Source organism: Crotalus tigris, unplaced genomic scaffold (assembly GCF_016545835.1).
Source record: "Crotalus tigris isolate CLP2741 ecotype Arizona unplaced genomic scaffold, ASM1654583v1 scf7180000020177.261782, whole genome shotgun sequence".
NCBI classification, from domain to species: Eukaryota; Metazoa; Chordata; class Lepidosauria; order Squamata; family Viperidae; genus Crotalus; species Crotalus tigris.
Genome location: NW_024097893.1, coordinates 12,393 through 35,004, shown reverse-complemented (window position 1 = coordinate 35,004; position 22,612 = coordinate 12,393). Strand labels below are relative to the sequence as shown.

The 22,612-nt window shown below is 56.4% G+C and overlaps 1 protein-coding gene across 1 annotated transcript; it reads right to left on the bottom strand.

The window, feature by feature from the left end:
* Positions 1 to 1,850: 1,850 nt before the first annotated feature.
* On the bottom strand, positions 1,851 to 21,253 carry IQCA1L (IQ motif containing with AAA domain 1 like). Its single transcript, XM_039365733.1, has 19 exons — positions 21,176 to 21,253; positions 19,852 to 20,205; positions 17,802 to 17,921; positions 17,517 to 17,705; positions 15,271 to 15,342; positions 14,552 to 14,757; positions 12,290 to 12,374; positions 12,039 to 12,152; positions 11,867 to 11,942; positions 10,869 to 10,975; positions 9,973 to 10,065; positions 9,821 to 9,861; positions 7,759 to 7,841; positions 6,525 to 6,632; positions 6,238 to 6,437; positions 5,215 to 5,301; positions 4,855 to 5,032; positions 2,656 to 2,894; positions 1,851 to 1,949 (listed from the first exon to the last, which is right to left on the bottom strand). The coding sequence occupies exons 1-19, from the start codon at positions 21,251 to 21,253 to the stop codon at positions 1,851 to 1,853; spliced, it is 2,529 nt and encodes an 842-aa protein (XP_039221667.1).
* Positions 21,254 to 22,612: the final 1,359 nt, after the last annotated feature.

Here is a 22,612-nt window from a genome sequence, read left to right as displayed (position 1 = left end):
AGTGGAGCGACTGACTAGAGCCGGCCTGTGGGGGAAAGGGGGGGGGCCTAACCTCTCTCCCCCTCATCTGTTGTCCTTTGTGTTACGCCACTGAGGATCTGGCCGTCTCCAAATCCAATTCACTAAGTGAAATGAGACGGAGTCCCCGTCCCCAACGGAGACCAGTGGGGAATGGTCCCCCCCTCCCTCAAAACTTTATAAAGACACGGGAACACGCCAGGCCCACCGAAAGAGGGAGATGCTCACAAGGCACACGAGTCCAGTGCCCTTTGGGAGACTGGAAAGCCACTGGTCTGAAAGGGTTGCCTGCCTGAGCAGGGGGCTGGACTGGATGACCTCCAAGGTCCCTTCCAACTCTATTATTATTATTATTATTATTATTATTATTATTATTATTATTATTATTACCCTTTTTTCCCCCCTTGTTTGGAGAGAGGCAATATTTTCAGCAGAGAAATGTACTAGCCAGGCCGTCCAGCACTTCCGGGGTCTGCTCCAGGCCCAACGAGGCTCCCCAACAGCAGAAGGGCAGCAGACGGGAGGGGAGCAGAAGGGAGCAGCCGGCTGGGTGCTCTGCCCATGTGCTAGGGCAAAATCTGGGCAAGAAGGCTCCTTCCCGGGAGCAGGCACGGCCACCAGGAAGGTAGGACTCCGGGCCCCGAAGGTGGCATCTCGCCAGGGCACGGATTCTCGTTTCTGAGGAGGGGGAACGGGGCCCAGCGAGGAGGAGCCGGGCTAGCCGAGCCTCCCGCCTGGCGCAAGGGGCAGAATCCACAGCCTCGGGGCCAAGAGCGGGCGCTTCTTTTGGGAAGGCTGGGGCCCGCCGGCCTTCGGTCCTTCCGGGTGCCCGGTGGGGTTTTGTCCTAGGGGCAAACTGGCACGGTGCTGCACAACACCGCCTTCCCACAGCCGGGTGGCTGCGGAGGGCAACGCTTGGGTACGGGCTGGGCAGCTTTCCGAGGCCTTGGCCTCCACCCTCGGCGGGCCTGACGGGCAGGTGGGGAGAAAGGCTTCCGACACCCCCGATGGGGAGGGCTGCTTGGATTCGGGGCCGGCTCTGAGCTAGAAGGGGCTCCGGTGAAGGGTCCCCAGCCCCCCTCCCCAAGGGACAGGGATTGCTTGCGAGACCCACCAAGTCTCACAAGGAAGAGCCAGCTCAGGCCTTCCCTGGTCCTGCCCACCCGTAGCCTGGTAGGGGTTTAGTGGGTCCTGCGGCTTCCCCACCAGCCACACACAACCCCCCGTGGAGGGGGGGTCAGACTTCGCCCTGGCGGGAAGTGGGGAGGCTGGATTGAGTCTGTGGGCTCCCCGCAAGGGCTGCTCCCTCCCCGGTGCCCCCATCCCACCCAAACGCGCCCTCAGGATCTGCTCTGCCCCGCCTGCTCGGATCTGGGGAGGGAGGTGACCCCGATCGAGGGCTACCAGTGGAGCCAAAGACCCCGTGCTCTGCCTTGAGTTAGCAGACTGCCTCCCCCTCCCCATTTCCCAATGGACGACCCTCCCCCCCTTTCACCCAAATCCGGGCAGGGCCGGAGGGGGAACCCCAGGCCAGTGGGTGGGTGTCACCTGCGGAGAGGAATTCTTTTCTTCCCAGGACACCCCCCTGCCCCCCCTGGCTCGAGGAGACCCTGAGGCCGTAGAGTTTTTGGAACCCCCCCCAAAGAGCTACCCTCCCCCCCACACACAAAGCCACCGCAGCACCAGGGAGAAGGGCGGGGTTAGGGTTCCTTGTCCCAGGCACCAGGCCGGGGTCGTTCTTAGTGTTACACACAGGCGGACGCCCCTCCGCCCTTTGCAGCACTGGCCCCCCATGCCCCCTCCCCCATTGACAGCCCCCCCAAAAGGGGGCGTCACTTCTTCTGCTTCTTCTCCTTGGCCTCGGCCGCCATCTCCGCCTCCTCCTCCGCCTCCAGCTTCCTCCGGCCCAGCGGAGTTTTCTCGTACCAGTCCTGTTCAAAGACACCGGGGAGGGGGGGGACCTTCAGCCACGGGGAGGCTGGACGGGCCCCCTTGGCCTCTGCCCCCTGAGGGTGGGGGGGAGGCTTCGTTTAGGGACCGTTCAGAGCTACGACGGCACCGAAAATGCAGCTTGTGGCCCTCTTTCACCGTTACGACCGGGACGGGATCTCCCACGGTCGTGTGGTCAAAATTTGGACGCTCGACACGACCGTGTCCTGGGGGGGGGTGTCGCGCGGCTCCCCTTTCACGACCCCCTCCCCCTTCAATGGGGAAGCCAGCTTCACTTAGCCCCCGGGTTAATTGCTGCTCAACTGCCGGGATCCCCTGAGCGACGGGGGAAAGAAAGGTCGCAAAAGAGCCGTTCGCAAAATGCCTCGCTTAGCCACGGAAGGTGGAATCGCGGTCGTTAAGTTGAGGACCGCCCCTACGCCGCCCCGCAGGGCTTTTACAGCCCCCTCTAAGCGGGGCGCCGAGTCAGTGTTCTTCGCCCCCAAAACCAACAATCCGGGTCCTCGTTTTAGCGACTTCGGAGGGACGGTGGAAGGCAGAGCCGACCCGGTCAGGATCGAACTGTAGGCTGTGGAGGAAGGCAGAGTCGGCCTGCAGTGCTGCGCTCCAGCCACTGGGGGCTCCTGGCCAGGCAGAGAAGGGCGGCGCCCAACGGCCCCAGGGAGGCCGGGAGGGGAGGGGCCATACCTGCAGCATCTCCTGCTCCTCCGGGTAGACGGGGTCGGCCCTGGCCAGCATGTGCAGGAGCTCCACAGCGCACAGCGGCTTCTTGGGTAGCTGCAGCCTCCGCCTCTCGGTCAGCACCAGCTTCACCGCCTGCGCCAGGCTGCCCTGGCTGTAGCCATCCGACACCTTGGCCAGGGCGCTCAGGTCCAGGCTGCTGGTCACCACCCCGCCGTGCCTCTGGATCAGCCACTGCCACGTCACTGCGGGGGGAGGAGAGGGGGGGAAGGGTTAGACTAGGCCAGGTGCCCCCCCTCCCAAACAGCCTGGCCCCGGGGAGGGTTCTGGGAGAGGATGATGATGATGATGATGATGATGATGATGATGATAATAATAATAATAATAATAATAATAATAATAATAAAAAAGTCGGAAGGGACCTTGGAGGTCATCTAGTCCAACCCCCTGCTCAGGCAGGAAACCCTACACCATTTCGGACAAATGGCTGTCCAGTCTCTTCTTAAAAAACTTCCAGTGTTGGAGCATCCACCACTTCTGGAGGCAGGTAGTTCCACTGGCTAATTGTTCTAACTGTCAGGAAGTTTCTCCTTAGTTCTAGGTTGCTTCTCTCCTTGATCAGTTTCCATCCGTTGCTTCTTGTCCTGCCTTCAGGCGCTTTGGAGAATAGCTTAATTCCCTCTTCTTTATGGCAGCCCCTGAGATATTGGAACGCTGCTATCATGTCCCCCCTTGTCCTTCTCTTCGTTAAACTAGACATACCCAATTCTAGCAACCGTTCCTTATATGTTTTAGCCTCCAATCCCCTAATCCTCTTTGTTGCTCTTCTCTGTACTCTTTCTAGAGTCTCAGCATCTTTTTTACATCGTGGTGACCAAAACTGGATGCCGTATTCCAAGTGTGGCCTTACCAAGGCATTAAAGAGTGGTATTAATACTTCACGTGATCGTGATTCTATCCCTCTGTTAATGCAGCCTAGCACTGTGTTGGCCTTTTTGGCAGCTGCAGTACACGGCTGGCTCCTATTTAAGTGATTGTCTACTAGGACTCCGAGGTCCCTCTCACAGTTACTACTATTGAGCATGGTGCCACCTATGCTGTACTTATGCATTTGGTTTTTCTTGCCTAAATGTAGAACCTTGCTTTTTTCACCCTTGAATTTCATTTTGTTAGATAGAGCCCAGTGTTCAAGTCTGTCCAGATCAGTGGTTCTCAACCTTTTTAATGCCGCGACCCCCAACCGGTCGTAAGTCGAGGACTACTCAACCAGTCGTAAGTCGAGGACTACTCAACTGGTGCAGCACCGTTTGCAGAATGGGACTTTTGGCGGGCTCAGCAGCGCAGAGACAGCCTGGACAATTCCTACTGGCTTTTGAAAGCCAATAGAATGAGACTCTATTCAAGAGAGTTTATTCTATTGGCTTTCAAAAGCCAATAGAATAAAAGGGAGTAGCACAGCTAAGGAAAAGGGGGGGGGAAAATGGCGGACGGCGTTGTTTGGCGACCCCCATGAAATGGTCGTTTGACCCCAAATGGGGTCCCGACTCACAGGTTGAGAACCACTGATCTATATGGAGGGAAGTGTGTAGTGGGGTGCCCCAGGGCTCCGTTCTGGGCCCAGTGCTCTTCAACATCTTCATCAACGATTTGGATGAAGGGATAGATGGGGAACTCATCAAATTTGCAGATGACACCAAGCTGGCAGGAATAGCCAACACTCCAGAAGACAGGCTTAGGATACAGAAGGATCTGGACCAATGGTTCTCAACCTGTGGGTCGGGACCCCATTTGAAAGCCAATAGAAGAGACTCTCTTGAATAGAGTCTAATTCTATTGGCTTTCAAAAGCCAATAGGAATTGTCCAGGTTGTCTCTGCCCTGCTGAGCCCGCCAAAAGTCCCGTTCTGCAAACGGTGCTGCACCAGTTGAGTAGTCCTCGACTTACGACCGGTTGAGTAGTCCTCAACTTACGACCGGTTGGGGGTCGCGGCATTAAAAAGGTTGAGAACCACTGATATAGATATTGAGGACCACTCGCTGAGTACGGCCGGCCAGCCAGCTACGGATCCATCTGGTGGTGATTCTGTCTACCCCAAAGTCTTCTATCCAGCCACTGCACCCCCTCCCTCCCTCCGGCCTTTCCAGGAGGCCGTTCCCCCCCCCCCAGTGGAGGCTCCCCCAGTGCCCCCCCTCCTCCTCCTCTCACCGTAGCGGGCGGCGTAGTCGGGCTTGGGGAGAAGCAGGATCTTCTCGTAGGCCTTGCACAGGGCCTTCGTCTCGGCCAGGTAGGGCTGGGAGGAGGTGCCCATCAGCAGCACCCGGTCTTCGGCCTTCAGCAGCTTCAGGGCTCTGGGCAGGTCTCTCTTCAGCCGCTTGGGGTCCAGCTGCAGGGGGGGGAGACAGCCGTGCCCACCCCGCCCCCCCCCCCGGATCAGGGCAAGGCCAGGAGCTCCCGGGATTGGTCAGCCCCGGGGCCAGATTTGGCCAGGGGTGGGGTGGACCGGCCAGGGGCCTCTTGGGCGGCCAGGGGAAGGTGCCCCCCCTCCACCACCCGGGCCTGACTCACCTCCTTCTCCTCCTTGGGGACCTTTTTGTAGAACATCTTCTCCGCGCCCCCGACCCAGATGACGGACGGCTGCAGAAGGCGGGCCACCTGCACTTCCCGGGGGGTGGAGGGGTTGGGGGAGGCAGACAGAACGAGCAGGATGCTGTGGCTGACCCTGACAAGGATGGACTTGATCCAAAAGATACGCACATACACACACACACACGCACACAATCACAAGAGCCGCCCCCAAGTAAAGTCAACTTGGCACATAGCCTTCCTTTGGTTCTTCTAGACCGGTGCCTCGGGATCGGAATCGGAATCAGAATCGGAATCAATCCGAATCAGAATCAATCGGGATTGGAATCAGAATCAGAATCAGAATCAATTGGGATCGAAATCGGAATCCGAATCAATCCGGATCGGAATCAAAATCAATCCAAATCAGAATCCAAATCCGAATCAGAATCCGAATCAGAATCAATTGGGATCGGAATCAGAATCGGAATCGGACTCAGAATCAGAATCAATCGGGATCGGAATCAGAATCAATCCAAATCAGAATCAGAATCAATCGGGATCGGAATCGGAATCAATCCGAATCAGAATCAGAATCAATCGGGATTGGAATCGGTCTCAGAATCAATCCAAATCAGAATCAGAATCAATCGGGATTGGAATAGGATTCAGAATCAGAATCAATCAGGATTGGAATCGGAATCAGAATCAATCCAAATCAGAATCAGAATCAATCGGGATCGGAATCGGAATCGGAATCAATCCGAATCCGAATCCGAACCAGAACCAAGCTGCAAGGGATCTTGGGAGACGGGGAATGTGGAGGCTCTGGACAACCCCCCCCCCTCCCCCGCTGCTCTTTCCCAGCCAGCACCAGCCAGGAGGTGAAAGAGGGGAGCCCCGCCCCCTGGGCCAGGAGGGGGCCCCTCTCTGCCACTCACCAGCTGCTCCGGCTTCTCCCTGCAGGACCCCCGCTGTCCCCCCCATTGGGGAGGGGGGCCTCCGTCCGCCAAGGGGGCTCCGTACCTTGAAGACCAGGTGAAGCAGCATCTGCAGGCCGGCCTTGCCCGGATACTTGCCGGCCACGTTGTCCGGGGAAAGGTCGAAGAGGTTGGCCCCCGTCTCGGTGCAGACAGCGTGGACCAGCGTCCTCTTGCCCGTGCCCACCGGGCCGGCCAGGAGCAGCGACCTCACCTGGGGGGCCAATTCGTGCAGGGTCTGGGAACCTGGCGGGGGGCAGGAGGGAGACAGAGAGATGGGAAGGTTGGAGAAGGGCAGAGACCCCAAAGCCCAGACCGACCCCGCCGGCTCACCCAGAGGAAGGACCGCGTAGAGGGCGACGTTCTGCCGGACGTCCAGCATGGAGGGGACGGGCTCAATGTCCTTCTGGCGCAAGGCGGTGCCCAGGTAGCAGAAGTCCCCTGCGAGGGAAGCAGAGGCCCAGCTGGCACTGAAGGGCTCCACGGCGGGGGCACCCCAGGATGGCCAAGCTCCCCGTCTCCAGGACGGCGGGAGAGGAGCTGGGCAGCCCACAGGCTCCCCTCTGGCACCCAGGCTCCACGGCCGCCTTCGCGGGGGCAGCTAGATGGCCTTCAAATGGGGCCGGAGGGGCAATGGGGGGTGGGAATCTCACTACGGATCGGCACGACCGACTTCCTACTACGCCGCTGGATCCAGACTCGCGTGGGGCTTTACAGAGTAACCGGAGGGTCCACCGAGCGCATACGGAGAGGGAGCTTGAGCAAAGGGCTGCCCCCTGAACCCTAACCCCTAGCCCTGACTGCCCAGACCTCAGCCCTTCCCTTGCAGGGGCCCTCCAGGAAAAGGGAGAGGTGCCCGGGGAGAGGCCGTCCTTGCCCGTCCTGTCCTTGAAGCGCAAGAACGCCAGGGCGGGCCTGCTGGAGTCCCCCCCCTGCCCTGGGCTGCCCATGAGTCTCCGCCCTCTGCAGAGGAGCCCCCCCACCCCAGTTAGGGTACCTCCCCAGAGGGGCTAGGCCTGGCTTGGACAGCTGGCAGCCTTAACCGGGATTGTTCGGCGTAACGAGGTGATGGGTGAACCCAAGACGTCCAGAAAACTGGATAAAGACCCCCGTCTCTGCCTCCTGTCTGAGGGGATCCCGTAGCATTCTGTGAGGTGCGGGGGGAGTTTGGGACATCTGCAGTACACACCACCCTGGGAAGTGGGCTTGAGGGACACCGCCACCCCGAAATACCAGATCTGAGCCCTAACAAGCTGACATCCGGCAATGGAGGGCTCGGACAAGTGGCACAACGTCCAGCCAGGAGCCTCTCCGGTCCTTTTTTAGGGGGGGAGGTTCTACCGAGCAGGACCATCTGAGCAGCCCCCACGGACCCTCCCCCAGGACCCGGCTGGCAGCTGAGCCGGAGCCGAGGACGAGAACTGAGGGGGGAGGCGGCCAGCCGTGCCCACGTTCCACCGCCCCTGCTTTTGGTCAGAGCGAGGGCTGGGTGGGCTGCTTCCCGCCGAGGTTCCCAGCCACGGGACCGGAGGGGGCCTTCTGAGAGGGAGGGGGTACTGCCACTGACCTGAGTAGTCGGCCAGCTGCACCTTCGGGGGCTTCTTAATGATGCCCTGGAGGACCAGTTCCTCGTAGAGGGAGTCGATGGTCCTGGGGGAAAAGCGAGAGGGGGGCCTGGGTGCCGCGGCAGCCCCAGACAGCCCCCCCTTCCTCCCTCCGGCAGCTGAAAGAGGGGGGTGAAGGGGGGACTGAGCGAGGGGAGCTCCCCACTCAGCCCAGCAATGATGGGAAGGAAACCGGGATGGTGGTGGCGGTGGGGAATCAACCCTGGGTGAGCAGGAGCCTCGGAGGATCTCCGGGGGAGGCTGGGCTTCCCAGGGGGGGCAGGGGTTTCCTGAACCCTCTGCCCTGCCAGACTGTGGGAAAAGATGGGGAGAGGATAAGAAATGGCGGGTTGGAGAACTGGAGGGAAGGTCTGCATTTCAAACTGACAGGGAAGGTGATTTAGGGCCACTAATTGGAGGAGGGAATTGCCCTTTGAGACTAGGTGCTCCCCGTTTCTCCTTCCTTTCATTGGTGCCTATAGGTTCCCCCTCCCCCTGCACGCGCGCACACACACACACACACACACACACGTCCAGATCCAGATTGACAGGTGTCTCCCCATGCAGCCACAGGAGGAGGAAGACAAGGCACCTCAGAGGTTATGTCTAGTTTAATGAAGAGAAGGATGAGGGGGGACAGGATAGCAGTGTTCCAGTATCTCAGGGGCTGCCCCAAAGAAAAGGGAGTCAAGCTGTTCTCCAAAGCGCCTGAAGGCCGGACGAGAAGCAACAGATGGAAACTCAGCAAGGAGAGAAGCAACCTAGAACTAAGGAGAAATTTCCTGACAGTGAGAACACTTAACCAGTGGAACAACCTGCCTCCAGAAGCGGTGAATGCTCCAACACTGGAAGTTTTGAAGAGACTGGGCAGCCATTTGTCCAAAACGGTGTAGGGTTGCCTGCCTGAGTAGGGGGTTGGACTAGATGACCTCCCAGGTCCCTTTCAACTTTATTATTGTTGTTGTTGTTGTTGTTGCTGTTATTAAGAGACTGGACAACTGTTTGCCCAAAATGGTGTATTGTTTCCTGCCTGAGCAAGGGGTTGGACTAGATGACCTCCCAGGTCCCTTCCAACTTTATTATTGTTGTTGTTGTTGTTGTTGTTGTTATTATTATTATTATTATTATTATTATTATTATTATTATTATTATTATTATTATTATTATTATTATTATTATTAAGAGACTGGACAACTGATTGCCCAAAATGGTGTATTGTTTCCTGCCTGAGCAGGGGGTTGGACTAGATGACCTCCCAGGTCCCTTCCAACTTTATTATTATTGTTGTTGTTGTTGTTATTATTATTATTATTATTAAGAGACTGGACAACTGTTTGCATGAAATGGTGGTGTATTGTTTCCTGCCTGAGCAGGGGGTTGGACTAGATGACCTCCCAGGTCCCTTCCAACTTCTCCTTCTCCTTCTCATTATTATTATTATTATCATCATCATCATTCTCCCAGCGCTTGGCAAGGCCGCTATAGAAACGAACGGCGACCCCAAGGAGGCAAAGCAGGGCGAGGCCTGACCGCCACCCAGTCTGCGTCCGGCGCTTTATAAACCTTCTTCGTCAAAGACGGAACATTCAGACACGCTGCAGGATTCGGGGCGAAGCATGGGGGGGGATTTCCGGGGAGGGGGGGTGGGGGGCCCACCCTATTAGTTTTCCCAGGCGAAAGCATTAAAAAAGCCATTTCCCAAGAAAGACGGTTCTACGCCCCGGGGTTAGGCTGGGGAGATGATGTGGCCGCCGCTCCCGCCGGGGCGCAGAATATTATCTGGGGAGACGACAGCCGAATCGGTAACGCTCTTGGCGTGGGCGCCCCACCCCCACCCCCACCGTAGCCGGACCCCTGTTTGAGGGTCCGGGATCCCCTTCCTGCAAGGGTGGGGGAGGGAAGACAAGCTGCAGGTCGGCTGGCTTTAAAGACAGGCCAAGGGATGCAGGGTGGGGGGGAAACGTCCCCCCCCACAGTCCCAGCCCCCCCCCCCAGAAAGTTTGGGGGCAGGAGTGCGGGGAGTACCTGTCTGGGGTCAGGTCTTTTTCTTTCTTCCCTTTCTTGGCCTGCTTGGAGAAAGGGAACGTTTTCCATGGAGCCAAGGGGGGTATGTGTGTTTGTGGGGGGGGCAAGGGCTTTGATGTCCCCCCCCTCTCCCAGGCTCTCCCCCCCCCGACCTTGGCGCTCTTGGGGGGCTTCTGGGTCCTCATCTCCTCCTGGTCAACGGCCAGTCGCAGCTGCTCCAGCTCCTCGCGCATCAGATCATCCACCTGGGGGGGGGGGGGAAAGGCCAAGGGGGTGTCTCTCTCTCTCTCTCTCCTTTTTCTCTCCTCTGCCCTTTCTTTCTCTCCTTTTCTCTCCCTCCAGCCTCCTCCCTCTCCCCTTTTCTCAACCTCCCTCCCTCTCTCTCCTTTTTCTCTCTCCTCTCTCCTTTCTCTCTCTCTCCTTTCTCTCTCCTCTCCCTTTACTCTCCTCTCTCTCTCCCTCCAGCCACCTCCCTCTCCTTTTCTCTCCCTCCCTCTCTCCTTTTTCTCTCCTCTGCCCTTTTCTCCCTCTCCTCTCCTTTCTATCTCCCTCTCTTTCTCCTCTTTTTCTGTCTCCTCTCCCCTTTCTCCCTCCCTCCCTCCATCTCTCTTTCTCCCTCCCTCCCTCCCTCCATTTTTCTCCCTCCTCTCCCTTCTCTCTCCTCTCCCTCTCTCCTTTCTCTCTCCTCTCCCTTCTTTCTCTCCCTGCCTCCCCCTCCATCTGCCCCTTTCCCTCCTTCCCTCCATCTCTCCCTCCCTTTCCCTCCCTCTTTCTCTCCCCTCCCCTTTCTCTCTCCCCTCCCCTTTCTCTCTCTCCTCCTGCCTCCCCCTCCATCTGCCCCCTCTCTCTCCCCTCCATCTCTCTCTCCCTCTATTTTCCTCCCACTTTCTCTCCCCCTTTCTCTCTCCCTCTTTCTCTCTCCCTCTCACCCTACCTCCATCTTTCTCCCTCACTCTCCCTCCATCGCATTCTCTCTCTCTCTCCCTCCCTCCCTCTCCCTCCCCCCCTCTCCTCTTCTGCCCAAGTGTCCAGCCTGGCCTCCGCCCACCTGCAGCCGGATCTCCGTCTCCACCTCTCTCCTCTTCTCCACCTTGATCAGAGCCGACTGGTAGCGCTGCTCAAAGTTGGCGGCCTCGTCGTCTTCGCCCCAGCAGCCTAAGGAAGCGGGCGAGGCCCGGTGGCAAGCCTGCAGCCCCCTCAGCCCCCCCCCCACAAACCGGGGGGGGGGAGCCCGAGCAAGAAAGAGAGCGAGGGCCCCAGCCCCCCAAGAGCGAAGGAAGGTCTAGCCCCTCTCTCCCCCCTCTCGCTCCCTCCTTCCATTTTTCTCTCTCCTCTCCCCTTTCTCTCTCCCTCTCTCCTTTCTCTCTCCTCTCCCCTTTCTCTCTCTCCCCCTGCCTCCTCTCCATCTGCCCCCTCTCTCTCCATCCTTCCCTCCATCTCTCTCCTTCCTTTTCCCTCCCTCTCTCTCCCCTCCCCTTTCTTTCTCCCTTTCTTTCTCTCCCCTCCCCTTTCTCTCTCCCTTTCTCCTTTCTCTCCTCTCCCTCTCTCCTTTCTCTCTCCCCTCCCCTTTCTCTCTCTCCCCCTGCCTCCCCTCCATCTGCCCCCTCTCTCCGTCCTTCCCTCCATCTCTCTCCTTCCTTTTCCCTCCCTCTCTCTCCCCTCCCCTTTCTTTCTCCCTCTTTCTTTCTCTCCCCTCCTTTCTCTCTCCCTTTCTCCTTTCTCTCCTCTCCCTCTCCTTTCTCTCTCCCCCTGCCTCCCCCTCCATCTGCCCCCTCTCTCTCCCCCCGTCCTTCCCTCCATCTCTCTCCCTCCCTTTCCCTCACTCTCTCTCCCCTCCCCTTTCTCTCTCTTTCTTTCTCCTCTCCCCTTTCTCTCCCCGTCTCTCCCTCCACCTGCCCCCTCTCTCTCCCTCCTTCCCTCCATCTCTCTCTCCCTCTTTTTCCCTCCCTCTCTCCCCTCCCCTTTCTCTCCCCCTGCCCCTCCTGCCCCGCCTTTCCTGGCGGAAGGCCACCTGGGGGGGGGGCCCTGTGGCCGCTGCCCGCTCACCCGTGTAGCACAGGAATCCCTGGTGGATGGAGGCCAGGAACTTGGAGGGAGCCAGCTTCAGCCCTTCCTCTTCCTCCTGGAGGGAGAACGGACGGGCCCCTCAATCCCGTTTCCCCCCCCCAAAGACCACCCCACGGGGCAGAAGTCAGTCTGGCCAGCCCCCTCCCCTCACCGATCTCTTCTCCTCCTCCTTCTTGTCCTTCGGCTCCTTCTCCGCCGTTGGTTCTTTCGCCTTCTCCTTCTTTGAGTCAGTCTTGATCTCCGCCAGGTCCAGCTCGGCCCTCACCTGGAGACGGGTGGGGGGGGCGAACGAGGGAGGGAGGCTCTCAGCCGGGCACGGAGGAGCAGCCGTGGCACTGCGGGGGAGGTGTCCCCAGCGCCCCCCCCGCCTCCCTCTCCCCACCCCTTATGGCCCACCCCTACCTCTTCCGGGGTCTTCTGGGCGAAAAGGACCAGGCAGCCCCCAATTTCCTCCTCTGGGTAGTCCGGGAAGCGGCCAGTCAGGTCCCTGCGGGAGGCAGGACAGGGGCCGAAGCTTCTGGCATCAGCTGGCAGGGCAGGGCAGGGCAGGGATGGGATGGGATGGGATGGGATGGGATGGGATGGGATGGGATAGAATAGAATAAGAATAAGAATAAGAATAGAACAGAATATAGAATAGAATAGAATAAGAATAGAATAGAATAGAATAAGAATAGAATAGAATAATAATAAAATAGAATAGAATAGAATAATAATAGAATAGAATAGAATAATAATAGAATAGAATAGAATAGAATAGAATAGAATAATAATAAAATAGAATAGAATAGAATAATAATAGAATAGAATAGAATAGAATAATAATAGAATAGAATAGAATAGAATAATAATAGAATAGAATAGAATAAGAATAGAATAGAATAGAATAAGAATAGAATAGAATAATAATAAAATAGAATAGAATAGAATAATAATAGAATAGAATAGAATAATAATAGAATAGAATAGAATAGAATAGAATAGAATAATAATAAAATAGAATAGAATAGAATAATAATAGAATAGAATAGAATAGAATAATAATAGAATAGAATAGAATAATAATAAAATAGAATAGAATAGAATAGAATAGAATAGAATAGAATAGAATAGAATAGAGCAGTGGTTCTCAACCTTTCTAATGCCGCGACCCCATAATACAGTTCCCCATGTTGTGGTGACCCCCAACCACTTATACATCACCGGGTCCCAGGGGCGTGGCCAAAGAAAAGGGGGAAAAAATGGCAGACAGCCTTGTTTGGCGACCCCCGTGAAATGGTCGTTCGACCCCAAATGGGGTCCCGACCCACAGGTTGAGAACCACTGGAATAGAGGAATGAAGAATAGGATAGGATAGGATAGGATAGGATAGAATATAGAAAAATAATGGAATGGAATAAAAAATAACAGATAATGGAATGGGATGGAATGGAATGGGATGAGATGGGATGGGATGGGATAGAAAATAACAGATAATGGAATGGGATGGAATGGGATGGGATGGAATAGGATGGAATGGAAAGAAAGAAAATAACAGATAATGGGATGACATGAGATGGGATGGGGTGGGATAGGATGGGAGGGAATGGAATGGAATAGAAAATAACAGATAATGGGATGGAGTGGGATGGGGGATGGGATGGGATGGGATGGGATGGAATAGAAAATAACAGATAATGGAATGGGATGGGATGTGATGGGATGGAATAGGATGGAATGGAAAGAAAGAAAATAACAGATAATGGGATGAGATGAGATGGGGTGGGATAGGATGGGATGGAATGGAATGGAATAGAAAATAACAGATAATGGGATGGGATGAGATGAGATGGGGTGGGATAGGATGGGATGGAATGGAATGGAATAGAAAATAACAGATAATGGGATGGAGTGGGATTGGGGACGGGATGGGATGGAATGGAATGGGATGGAATAGAATAGAAAATAACAGATAATGGGATGGGATGGGGTGGGATAGGATGGGATGGATTGGAATGGCATAGAAAATAACAGATAATGGAATGGGATGGGATGGAATGGGATGGGATGAGATGGGATGGGGTGGGATAGGATGGGATGGAATAGAAAATAACAGATAATGGAATGGGATGGGATGCGATGGAATGGGTAGGGATGGGATGGAATGTAATGGGATGAGATGGGATGGGATGGAATAGAAAATAACAGATAATGGAATGGAATGGGATGGGATGGAATGGGATGGGATGGGATGGGATGGGATGGAATAGGATGGAATGGAAAGAAAGAAAATAACATAATGGGATGGGATGGAATAGGATGGAATAGAAAATAACAAATAATGGAATGGGATGAGATGAGATGGGATGGGATGAGATGGGATGGGGTGGGATAGGATAGGATAGGATAGGATGGGATGGATTGGAATGGAATGGAATAGAAAATAACAGATAATAGGATGGGATGGAATGGAATAGAAAATAATAGATGATGGGATGGAATAGGATGAGATGGAATGGAATGGAATAGAAAATAACAGATAATAGGATGGGATGGGATGGGCAGGGCACCTTCCCGGCCGCCGCCCCGCCTCTGTCCCTGGACGGAGAGCCCCCGACCAGCCGGAAAGACCCCCTCTCACGCTGCCCACACCACGCAGCCCCCTCCCGCCCCCCCCCCGCTCACCGGCACTCGATGAACCACTGGCGGAGCTGTTCGCGCAGCTGCTCGCGGAGGTGGGGCCCCTCCACGTCGAGCAGGGCCTCGCGGATGCGCTCCTGCGCCTCCCGGTACTCGGCCTCGTAGTCCGCCTGGCGCATCCGCCGCAGCTCTTCCCCCAGCTGGGCGCGGATCGTGGCCGGCGAGGGGCCCTCCAGATGCGGCTCCAGCTCCTGCGGGCGGGCCGGAGCCCCGGTCAGCCTCTCCCCCCCCCCGCTCGGGACGGGCCAGAGACGCGGGGAGGGGGGGAGCTCGCGGGGGGGGGCGCCCCGGAGAGGCCATTAGTAGGAACGGAGCCGGGCGCGCGGCGTAAATTACTCCGTGATGAGTTTCTAATATGCCCGCCCGGCGCTTCCCTGCCCGGCAGCGGCGCGCAGGCACTTTCCCGCCTCATTGCGCCCCAAATGGATTTTAAATATCATTCCGAGGACACAATTATGGAAAACGCTGAACTAAACACTCGCTAATGGCAGCGGGGGGGGGGGCGAGCGGGGGCCGCTCCGGCAGCCAGAGGAGCAGCGCGCGGCGGGGCTGCCGTCCGCCGCCTCGGGGCTGCCGTCCGCTGACAGCGCGCCCCGAGGACTCCGGCGGGGAGCCGGACGGTCCGTCTTGCGCGCCTCGTCCTGAGCTCTCGCCCACGGCCCGGCCCGGCCCGTCCCCCCCGTCCCGGGGGGGGGAGCGCTCACCATGCCGATGAACGCCATCTCGGCCCGGCGCGCCATCCTGGTCAGCCGTCGCTGCGCGTGGCCTTTCCACACCTGCGCGGGGGAGACGAGGGTCGTTTGGGGGCGCCTCTGGGGAACCCCCCCGTCCCCCGAAGCCTTCGACGATTTCCCCAGAGCAGGCCGGGTGCTCCGTCCTCTGGGGCCCCGGGAGAGCCCCCCCCCCGAAGCTCAAGTGCTCACCGATGCAAGGCGCTAGTCCCCAGGAAGGTGGTTGGGAAGTGCCAGGAAGGGCGCCCTGGCCCACCCGATCGGGGGAGTCCAAGGGGCAGCTCTTTTCACGCCACAGGGCCTGGTGTGCCTTTCTCTGCCTGAGAACTCGGCTAAAACAGCTGGACCTCCCCCCTCCTTCACTCCTGGAGGGGCCCGCGGTGGTAGCCCCAGCCCGGTGCCCATCAGACCCGCCCCGTCAAGCCAGTCAGACTGCCCCCCCCCCCGGGCTGCTGGGCCAGTGGGAAGCTGGGAAACGTCAACTGTGTGCCATCCTTGCAGGATTGATTGATCGATGGGTGGATCTGATCCCATAGAACCGACCATCTCCGACGGGGGGGGGGGGGGAGCGACTCTGGGCAACCCCATGAAAACAATGAATATCCCAAATTGTCCAAACGCCAGCAGGAATAACGGGGTGGAGGGAGGTTAAGGGATCCCTATTTTTTTTTAAAAAAATTTTTTTTATTGATTTTGTGATTTTACATTTAAATGTTTGACAAGCAACGTGGCGGCTGAGTTGGCCAGTCATTCCCTAACGCACAATTATCTTTAGTCCAAATCTCAAACTATCACATTCAATGTTTGCTCTCTTTTCACCCTTAGTATGTCCTGTCTCTTGTCTTTTAAATGAATACAATTCTTATTGGATCGATTAAATGCAAAATCACTTTCTGACCTTTATCAGTAGTTTTTGGTCGATATATATCTCCGTTATTTTAACATTCAATCTTTTTAGACAATCAGTGACCTAGTGCGTTTTTCCCGCTTTTAATTTTCCATTCATATTTAAATTTAACATTTAACAGTCCTCATTTCCAAATGTTAAATGACCCCCATTCTAAGGGACCCCTTCCTGCTTCCAGCGTCTATTCTGTTCTGTTCTCTTCTCTTCTTATTCTATTATTCATTCCTCTATTCTATTCTATTCTATTCTATTTCATATTTTCTATTGTATTCCATTTCATATTTTCTATTCTATTCTTTTCTATTCTATTCTATTTCATTTTCTATTCTATTCTATATTTTCTATTCTATTCTATTTCATCTTCTATTCTATTCCATATTTTCTATTCTATTCTATTTCATATTTTCTATTGTATTCCATTTCATATTTTCTATTCTTTTCTTTCATTTTCTATTCTATTCTATATTTTCTATTCTATTCTATATTTTTTATTCTATTCTATTTCATATTTTCTATTCTATTCTATTCTGTTCTGTATTTCTATTCTGTATTTCTATTCTGTTCTATTCTATTCATTTTGTTCTATTCTATTCTAGTCTAGTCTATGTTCTATTCTATTCTATTTCATATTTTCTATTCTATTCTATTCGGTATGTCTATTCTGTATTTCTATTCTGTTCTGTTCTATTCTATTCATTTTATGTTCTATTCTAGTCTAATCTAGTCTAGTCTATGTTCTATTCTATTCTATTCTATTTCATATTTTCTATTCTATTTCATATCTTCTATTGTATTCCATTTCATATTTTCTGTTCTATTCTATTCTATTCTATTCTATTCTATTCTATTCTATTCTATTCTATTCTGTATTTCTCTTCTCTTCTGTTCTGTTCTATTCATTTTATATTCTATTCCATTCCATTCCATATTTTCTATTCTATTCTATTCTATTCTATTCTATTCTATTCTATTCTATTCTATTCTATTCTATTCTATTCTGTATTTCTCTTCTCTTCTGTTCTGTTCTATTCATTTTATATTCTATTCCATTCCATTCCATATTTTCTATTCTATTCTATTCTATTCTATTCTATTCTATTCTATTCTATTCTATTCTATTCCATTCCATATTTTCTATTCTATTCTATTCTATTCTATTCTATTCTATTCTATTCTATTCTTCCGTGCTTTGAGGGCCCTTCGGAAGCATTGAAGTGATGGGGCGATGGGGGGGGGGGTGGAGAGGCAATGCCATACGGGATGGGGGAGTTGGGGGGGGGCACAGCAGAAAAGGCCCCGAACGGCCCCTTACCTTCTGGATGCAGATGGCAGCCAGGTCCCTGTTGGGCTCGGCCTCGCCCTCCCTCACCCTCCTCCGCTCGCGCTCCTCGTCCCGCCGGATCTCGGCCATGAAGTGGGCCCGGAGGCGGCCCTGGCGCATCCGCTCCGCCATCTGGATCAGGCGCACCGCCTCGTCCCGCAGGGTCAGCGAGTGGGGGGTCTGGGGGGGGAAGGGAGAGGGGCTGTTCAGCCGAGGGGGGGCGAGGATGGCCGCGGTGCCAAGCCGGGAGGGGGGGGCAGCAGCCTGGGCACTCACAGAGATGGCCTTGGTGGGCACCATGCGGGCCAGGAGTCCCGCCAGCACCTCCTGACGTTCTTGGAGCACCTTGGCCCGCTCCTTCACGAAGTACCTGGGGATCGGCACCTCCATCTCGGCCTGGGGGGGGGGAAGAGAGGAAGAAGCCAGTTGGGGGGGGGGGCGGCTGGCTGGAGATCCAGGCCAGGACGACCCCGCCAAAAGGGAGAGCGTGTGCGTGTGCGTGTGTACAGGCAACCAAGGTATGGAGGCCTGGGTCCTTTGGGGGAGGGGGGGGACAGCCCATCACTGCCCCCCACTGCCCTCCGGCTGAAAATCAGGCTGGCATCGTAAACATGTTTTTGTGTGTGTGTGTGTGTGCGCGCGCGCGCGCGTGTGTACAGGCACGCGTGTCTCTGTGTGGGGGGGGCCTCTGGCCTCGTGGGTGGAGATCCAGGACGGCCCCGCCAAAAGGGAGTGTGTGTGTGTGTGTGTGTGTGTGAGAGAGAGAGAGAACAGGCAACCAAGGTATGGAGGCCTGGGTCCTTTGGGGGAGGGGGGACAGCCCGTCACTGCCCCCCATTGCCCTCCAGCTGAAAATCAGGGTGGCACCATAAACGTCTTTGTGTGTGTGTGTTTATGTGTACAGGCACGCGTGTCTGTGTGGGTGGGGGGGTCTCTGGCCTCGTGGGTGGAGATCCAGGGTGGAGATCCAGGACCCCGCCAAAAGGGAGTGTGTGTGTGTGTGTGTATGTGTGTGTATGTGTGTGTGAGAACAGGCAACCAAGGTATGGAGGCCTGGGTCCTTTGGGGGAGGGGGGGACAGCCCGTCACTGCCCCCCACTGCCCCCCACTGCCCTCAGGGTGGCACCATAAACGTCTTTGTGTGTGTGTTTGTTTGTGTGTACAGGCACGCGTGTCTGTGTGGGTGGGGGGGTCTCTGGCCTCGTGGGTGGAGATCCAGGACGACCCCACCAAAAGGGAGTGTGTGTGTGTGTGTGTGTGTACAGGCGCGCATGTCTGTGGGGGGGGGGGCCTCTGGCCTCGTGGCTGGAGATCCAGGACAATCCCGCCAAAAGAGAGAGCCTGTGTGTGTGTGTGTGTGTGTGTGTGTGTGTGTGTGTGTGTGTGTGTGTGAGAACAGGCAACCAAGGTATGGAGGCCTGGATCCTTTGGGGGAGGGGGGGACAGCCTGTCACTGCTCTCTCTCTCTCTCTCTCTGTGTGTGTCCCGGCCGGAGTTGTTCCTTCTCCCCCCCCCCCCTGCCTTGCCTGAAGGAGGGACTCTGGGCATTCAAAGCCCCCTTTCTCACAGGATTTTGGGACTTCCCTCCCTGGGGCAGAGGGGATGCCCTGATATCTCCCCCCCCCCCGTCTGTCAGCTGAATTCCGACTTTCTCTCCAGCTCTGCCTCCCCTTCCGCATCCATGTTCAGGCAGTGGGTGATTGATGGACAGCTTCCTTCTGGCGGGGGGGGGGGGGGGAGAACAAACGTGAAGGGCGTGGGGGGGGAAAGATATCCCCTTCCTTCCATAGAGCCCCCTCACTGAGATTGAACCTCAGCGAGCATCCTGTACGGCGGCTCACCCCAAGCTTTCCGGCTTGGGAAGGGACCTCGGAGGTCATCTAGCCCAACCCCCTGCCTCAGGCGGGAAACCCCCAGAGGAGGGGAGAGGCAACCCTGGCTCTGGTTTGGGGCCGGCTCCAGGACAGCTCTAGGGAGGCCGTCGGTCATCCAGACGGTCCCGCTTGACCCGAAGGCGCCTTTCCCACGGAGCCCCTGGAGTTTTTTTTTATTCTTTCGTTTTTTCCACCCAGGTGGCCTCCAGGACTGGCTCAAACGACCAAGAGTCTCTAAAGCCTTCCGTTTCCCCGCCATCCAGTCAGAAGCGAAGAAGCTCCCGGGATGGGGAGCGAAACGTCTTCAAAGGGGGAAAAAAGGACGGTCCAGCTGGCTGGTGTGAAAAAGCCCCTGGGGGGGGGGGTAGGCCGGTGTGTGTGTGTGTGTGTGTGTGTGTGTGTGTGTGTGTGTGTGTGTGTGTGTGTCCGCCCCCCCCCAGCCCTGGACTGACCGGCGTCAGCTTCAGCTCCTCCAGCACGTGGTCCATGTAGTGGTACTCGGAGCGGTCCAGCTGCACCAGCTCCTGCTTCAGCTCCAGGAGGCGGCCCAGCACGCTCTCCAGCAGCGGGCGGAGCACCAGGCGCTTCTGCGGGTGCACCACCTGGTCGTAGCAGGCCTCCAGGCGCCGGGCCACCTGCACGTAGCGCAGGAAGAGGTTGGCCAGCCGGTGCCAGAAGACGGCGCGGCTCTTCTCGGCCTTCCTCGGCTCGGCCGACAGCTCCTGCTCCAGGAGCTCCTGCAGGATCCGGCGCGACTCCAGCCACAGCTTCCCGTAGGTGCTGCAGAGGGGGAAGACGACGCGCGCCTGGGCGGTGGGAAGACGGCGCGGGAGGGGGGGGAAAGAGGCCCTCCAGTCGCTTGCCCGGAGCGCCGAGCGCCCCGCTCCCCTCCCCCAGCGCAGGAGTCCTCCCCCACCCCCTCCCCTAGCGCGGGAGTCCTCCCCCCTCTCCCCCAGCGCAGGAATCCTCCCCTCCACCCCTCTCCCCCAGTGCAGTCGTCCTCCCCCACTCCTAGCGCAGGAATCCTCCCCCACCCCTCTCCTACAGCGCAGGAATCCTTCCCCATTCCCTCCCCTAGCGCAGGAGTCCTCCCCCACCCCCTCCCCTAGCGCAGGAGTCCTCCCCCCTCTCCCCCAGCGCAGGAATCCTCCCCCCTCCCCTCTCCCCCAGCGCAGGAGTCCTCCCCTCCTCCCTCCCCCAGCGCAGTCCTCCCCACGTCCCCTAGCAAAGGAGTCCTTCCCCCACCCCTCTCCCCTAGCGCAGGAGTCCTCCCCCACTACTCTCCCCCAGCGCAGACGTCCTCCCCCTCCCCTAGCGCAGGAGCCCTCCCCTCCCCCCTCCCCTAGCGCAGGAGCCCTCCCCCTCCCCCCTCCCCCAGCGTAGGAGTCCTCCCCTCCCCCCTCCCCCAGCGCAGTCCTCCCCCCGTCCCCTAGCAAAGGAGTCCTTCCCCCAGCCCTCTCCCCTAGCGCAGGAGTACTCCCCCACCCCCTCCCCTAGCAAAGGAGTCCTCCTCCACCCCCTCCCCTAGCAAAGGAGTCCTCCCCCTCCCCCTTCCCCTATCGCAGGAGTCCTCCCCCACCCCCTCCCCTACCGCAGGAGTCCTCCCCCACCCCTCTCCTAGCAAAGGAGTCCTCCCCCTCCCCCTTCCCCAGCGCAGGAGTCCTCCCCCATCCCTAGGGCAGGAGTCCTCCCCCACCCCCTCCCCTAGAAAAGGAGTCCTCCCCCATCCCTAGGGCAGGAGTCCTCCCCCCTCCCCCAGCGCAGGATCCTCCCCACCTGCTGGCCATGATCCTCCCTTGATCCGCGCCCGGGGCCCGGCGCTTGGGAGGTGGGCGTCGAAGCCTCGCCCACCATCATTGTCCCCCGTTCCCATAGAGACGGGCGAACCCGGAGGGGCGACAGGCCACCCCCCCTCTTGCGGGGCAGCGAGTCCACACGCGCTTTCCCTGGGCGCGGCTGCCGGGGGGGGGGGGTCCCCGCCACTCCAGACCTCCCCACTCCCCCCCCCCACCCGCCGGCTGCACCGGCCTCTCGCCTCTGGCCCGGCCCGGGGTCGCCCGGGCGAGGAGGGGGCTGCAGACCCAGCAAGAGACGGGCTTCGTGCACCGGGATGGCCCGGCTTGGCCGGGGAAGAGACGTCTCCGCAGCGTCCCTCTTTCGTCGGCTGCTTGGGGGGGGGGGAGAGGAAGAGGGTGGAGGGGTTCCAGGACGGAGGGAGGGGTGGGCGAGCTGGGGGGGGGGCGAGGGAAGGACGCCCCAGATGCCAGCGCAGTTTGCGCGCGTCCCGGTTGCTCCGGTAGTTCTGGACTGTGAACTTTTCACTCGGGAGGGCTGGGCAATACTGAGAATAGAATAGAATAGAATAGAGAAAGGAATAGAATAAGCAATGGAATAAGGATAGGATAGGATAGGATAGGATAGGATAGATGGAAGGGACCTCAGAGGTCATCTAGTCCAACCCCCTGCTCAAGGAGATTCTTACAGAACAGAGTTTAGAATAGATAGAATAGAATAGAATATAGAATAGAATATAGAATAATATAGAATATAGAATAGAATAGTTGGAAGGGACCTCAGAGGTCATCTAGTTCAACCCCATGTGCAAGCAGGAGCCTCTGACAGAACAGAGTGAATAGAATAGAATAGAATAGAATAGTTGGAAGGGACCTCAGAGGTCATCTAGTCCAACCCCCTGCTCAAGGAGATCCTTACAGAACAGAGTTTAGAATAGAATAGAATAAAGAATAGAATAGAATATAGAATAATCTAGAATATAGAATAGAATAGAATAGTTGGAAGGAACCTCAGAGGTCATCTAGTTCAACCCCATGTGCAAGCAGGAGACCCTGACAGAACAGAGTGAATAGAATAGAATAGAATAGTTGGAAGGAACCTCAGAGGTCATCTAGTCCAACCCCCTGCTCAAGGAGACCCTTACAGAACAACAGAGTTAAGAATAGAATAGAATAGAATAGAATAGAATAGAATAGAATAGAATAGAATAGAATAGAATAGAATCACAGAGTTGGAAGGGACCTTATGGCTCATCTAGTCCAACCCCCTTCCGAAGCAGGGGTCCCTACACCTTTCCCAAGAGATGGCAGTCCAGTCTCTTCACCAAAGCCTCCAGTGATGACGCAGGGTCCGCGCCGCCGTGCCGTGCGGAGGTGCCCTGCGTTCAGGCTGCAGAGGAGGGGGGAGGTGAGGAGGCAG

Coding starts and splice junctions, on each gene's coding strand:
- IQCA1L (XM_039365733.1), bottom strand. CDS start 21,253: ATGGTGGGCGAGGCTTCGACGCCCACCTCCCAAGCGCCGGGCCCCGGG. Junction 17,922..19,851: donor AGGAGCTGAAGCTGACGCCG/GTCAGTCCAGGG, acceptor CCCCCCCCCCAG/GCCGAGATGGAGGTGCCGAT. Junction 12,375..14,551: donor CAGTGGTTCATCGAGTGCCG/GTGAGCGGGGGG, acceptor TGCCTCCCGCAG/GGACCTGACTGGCCGCTTCC.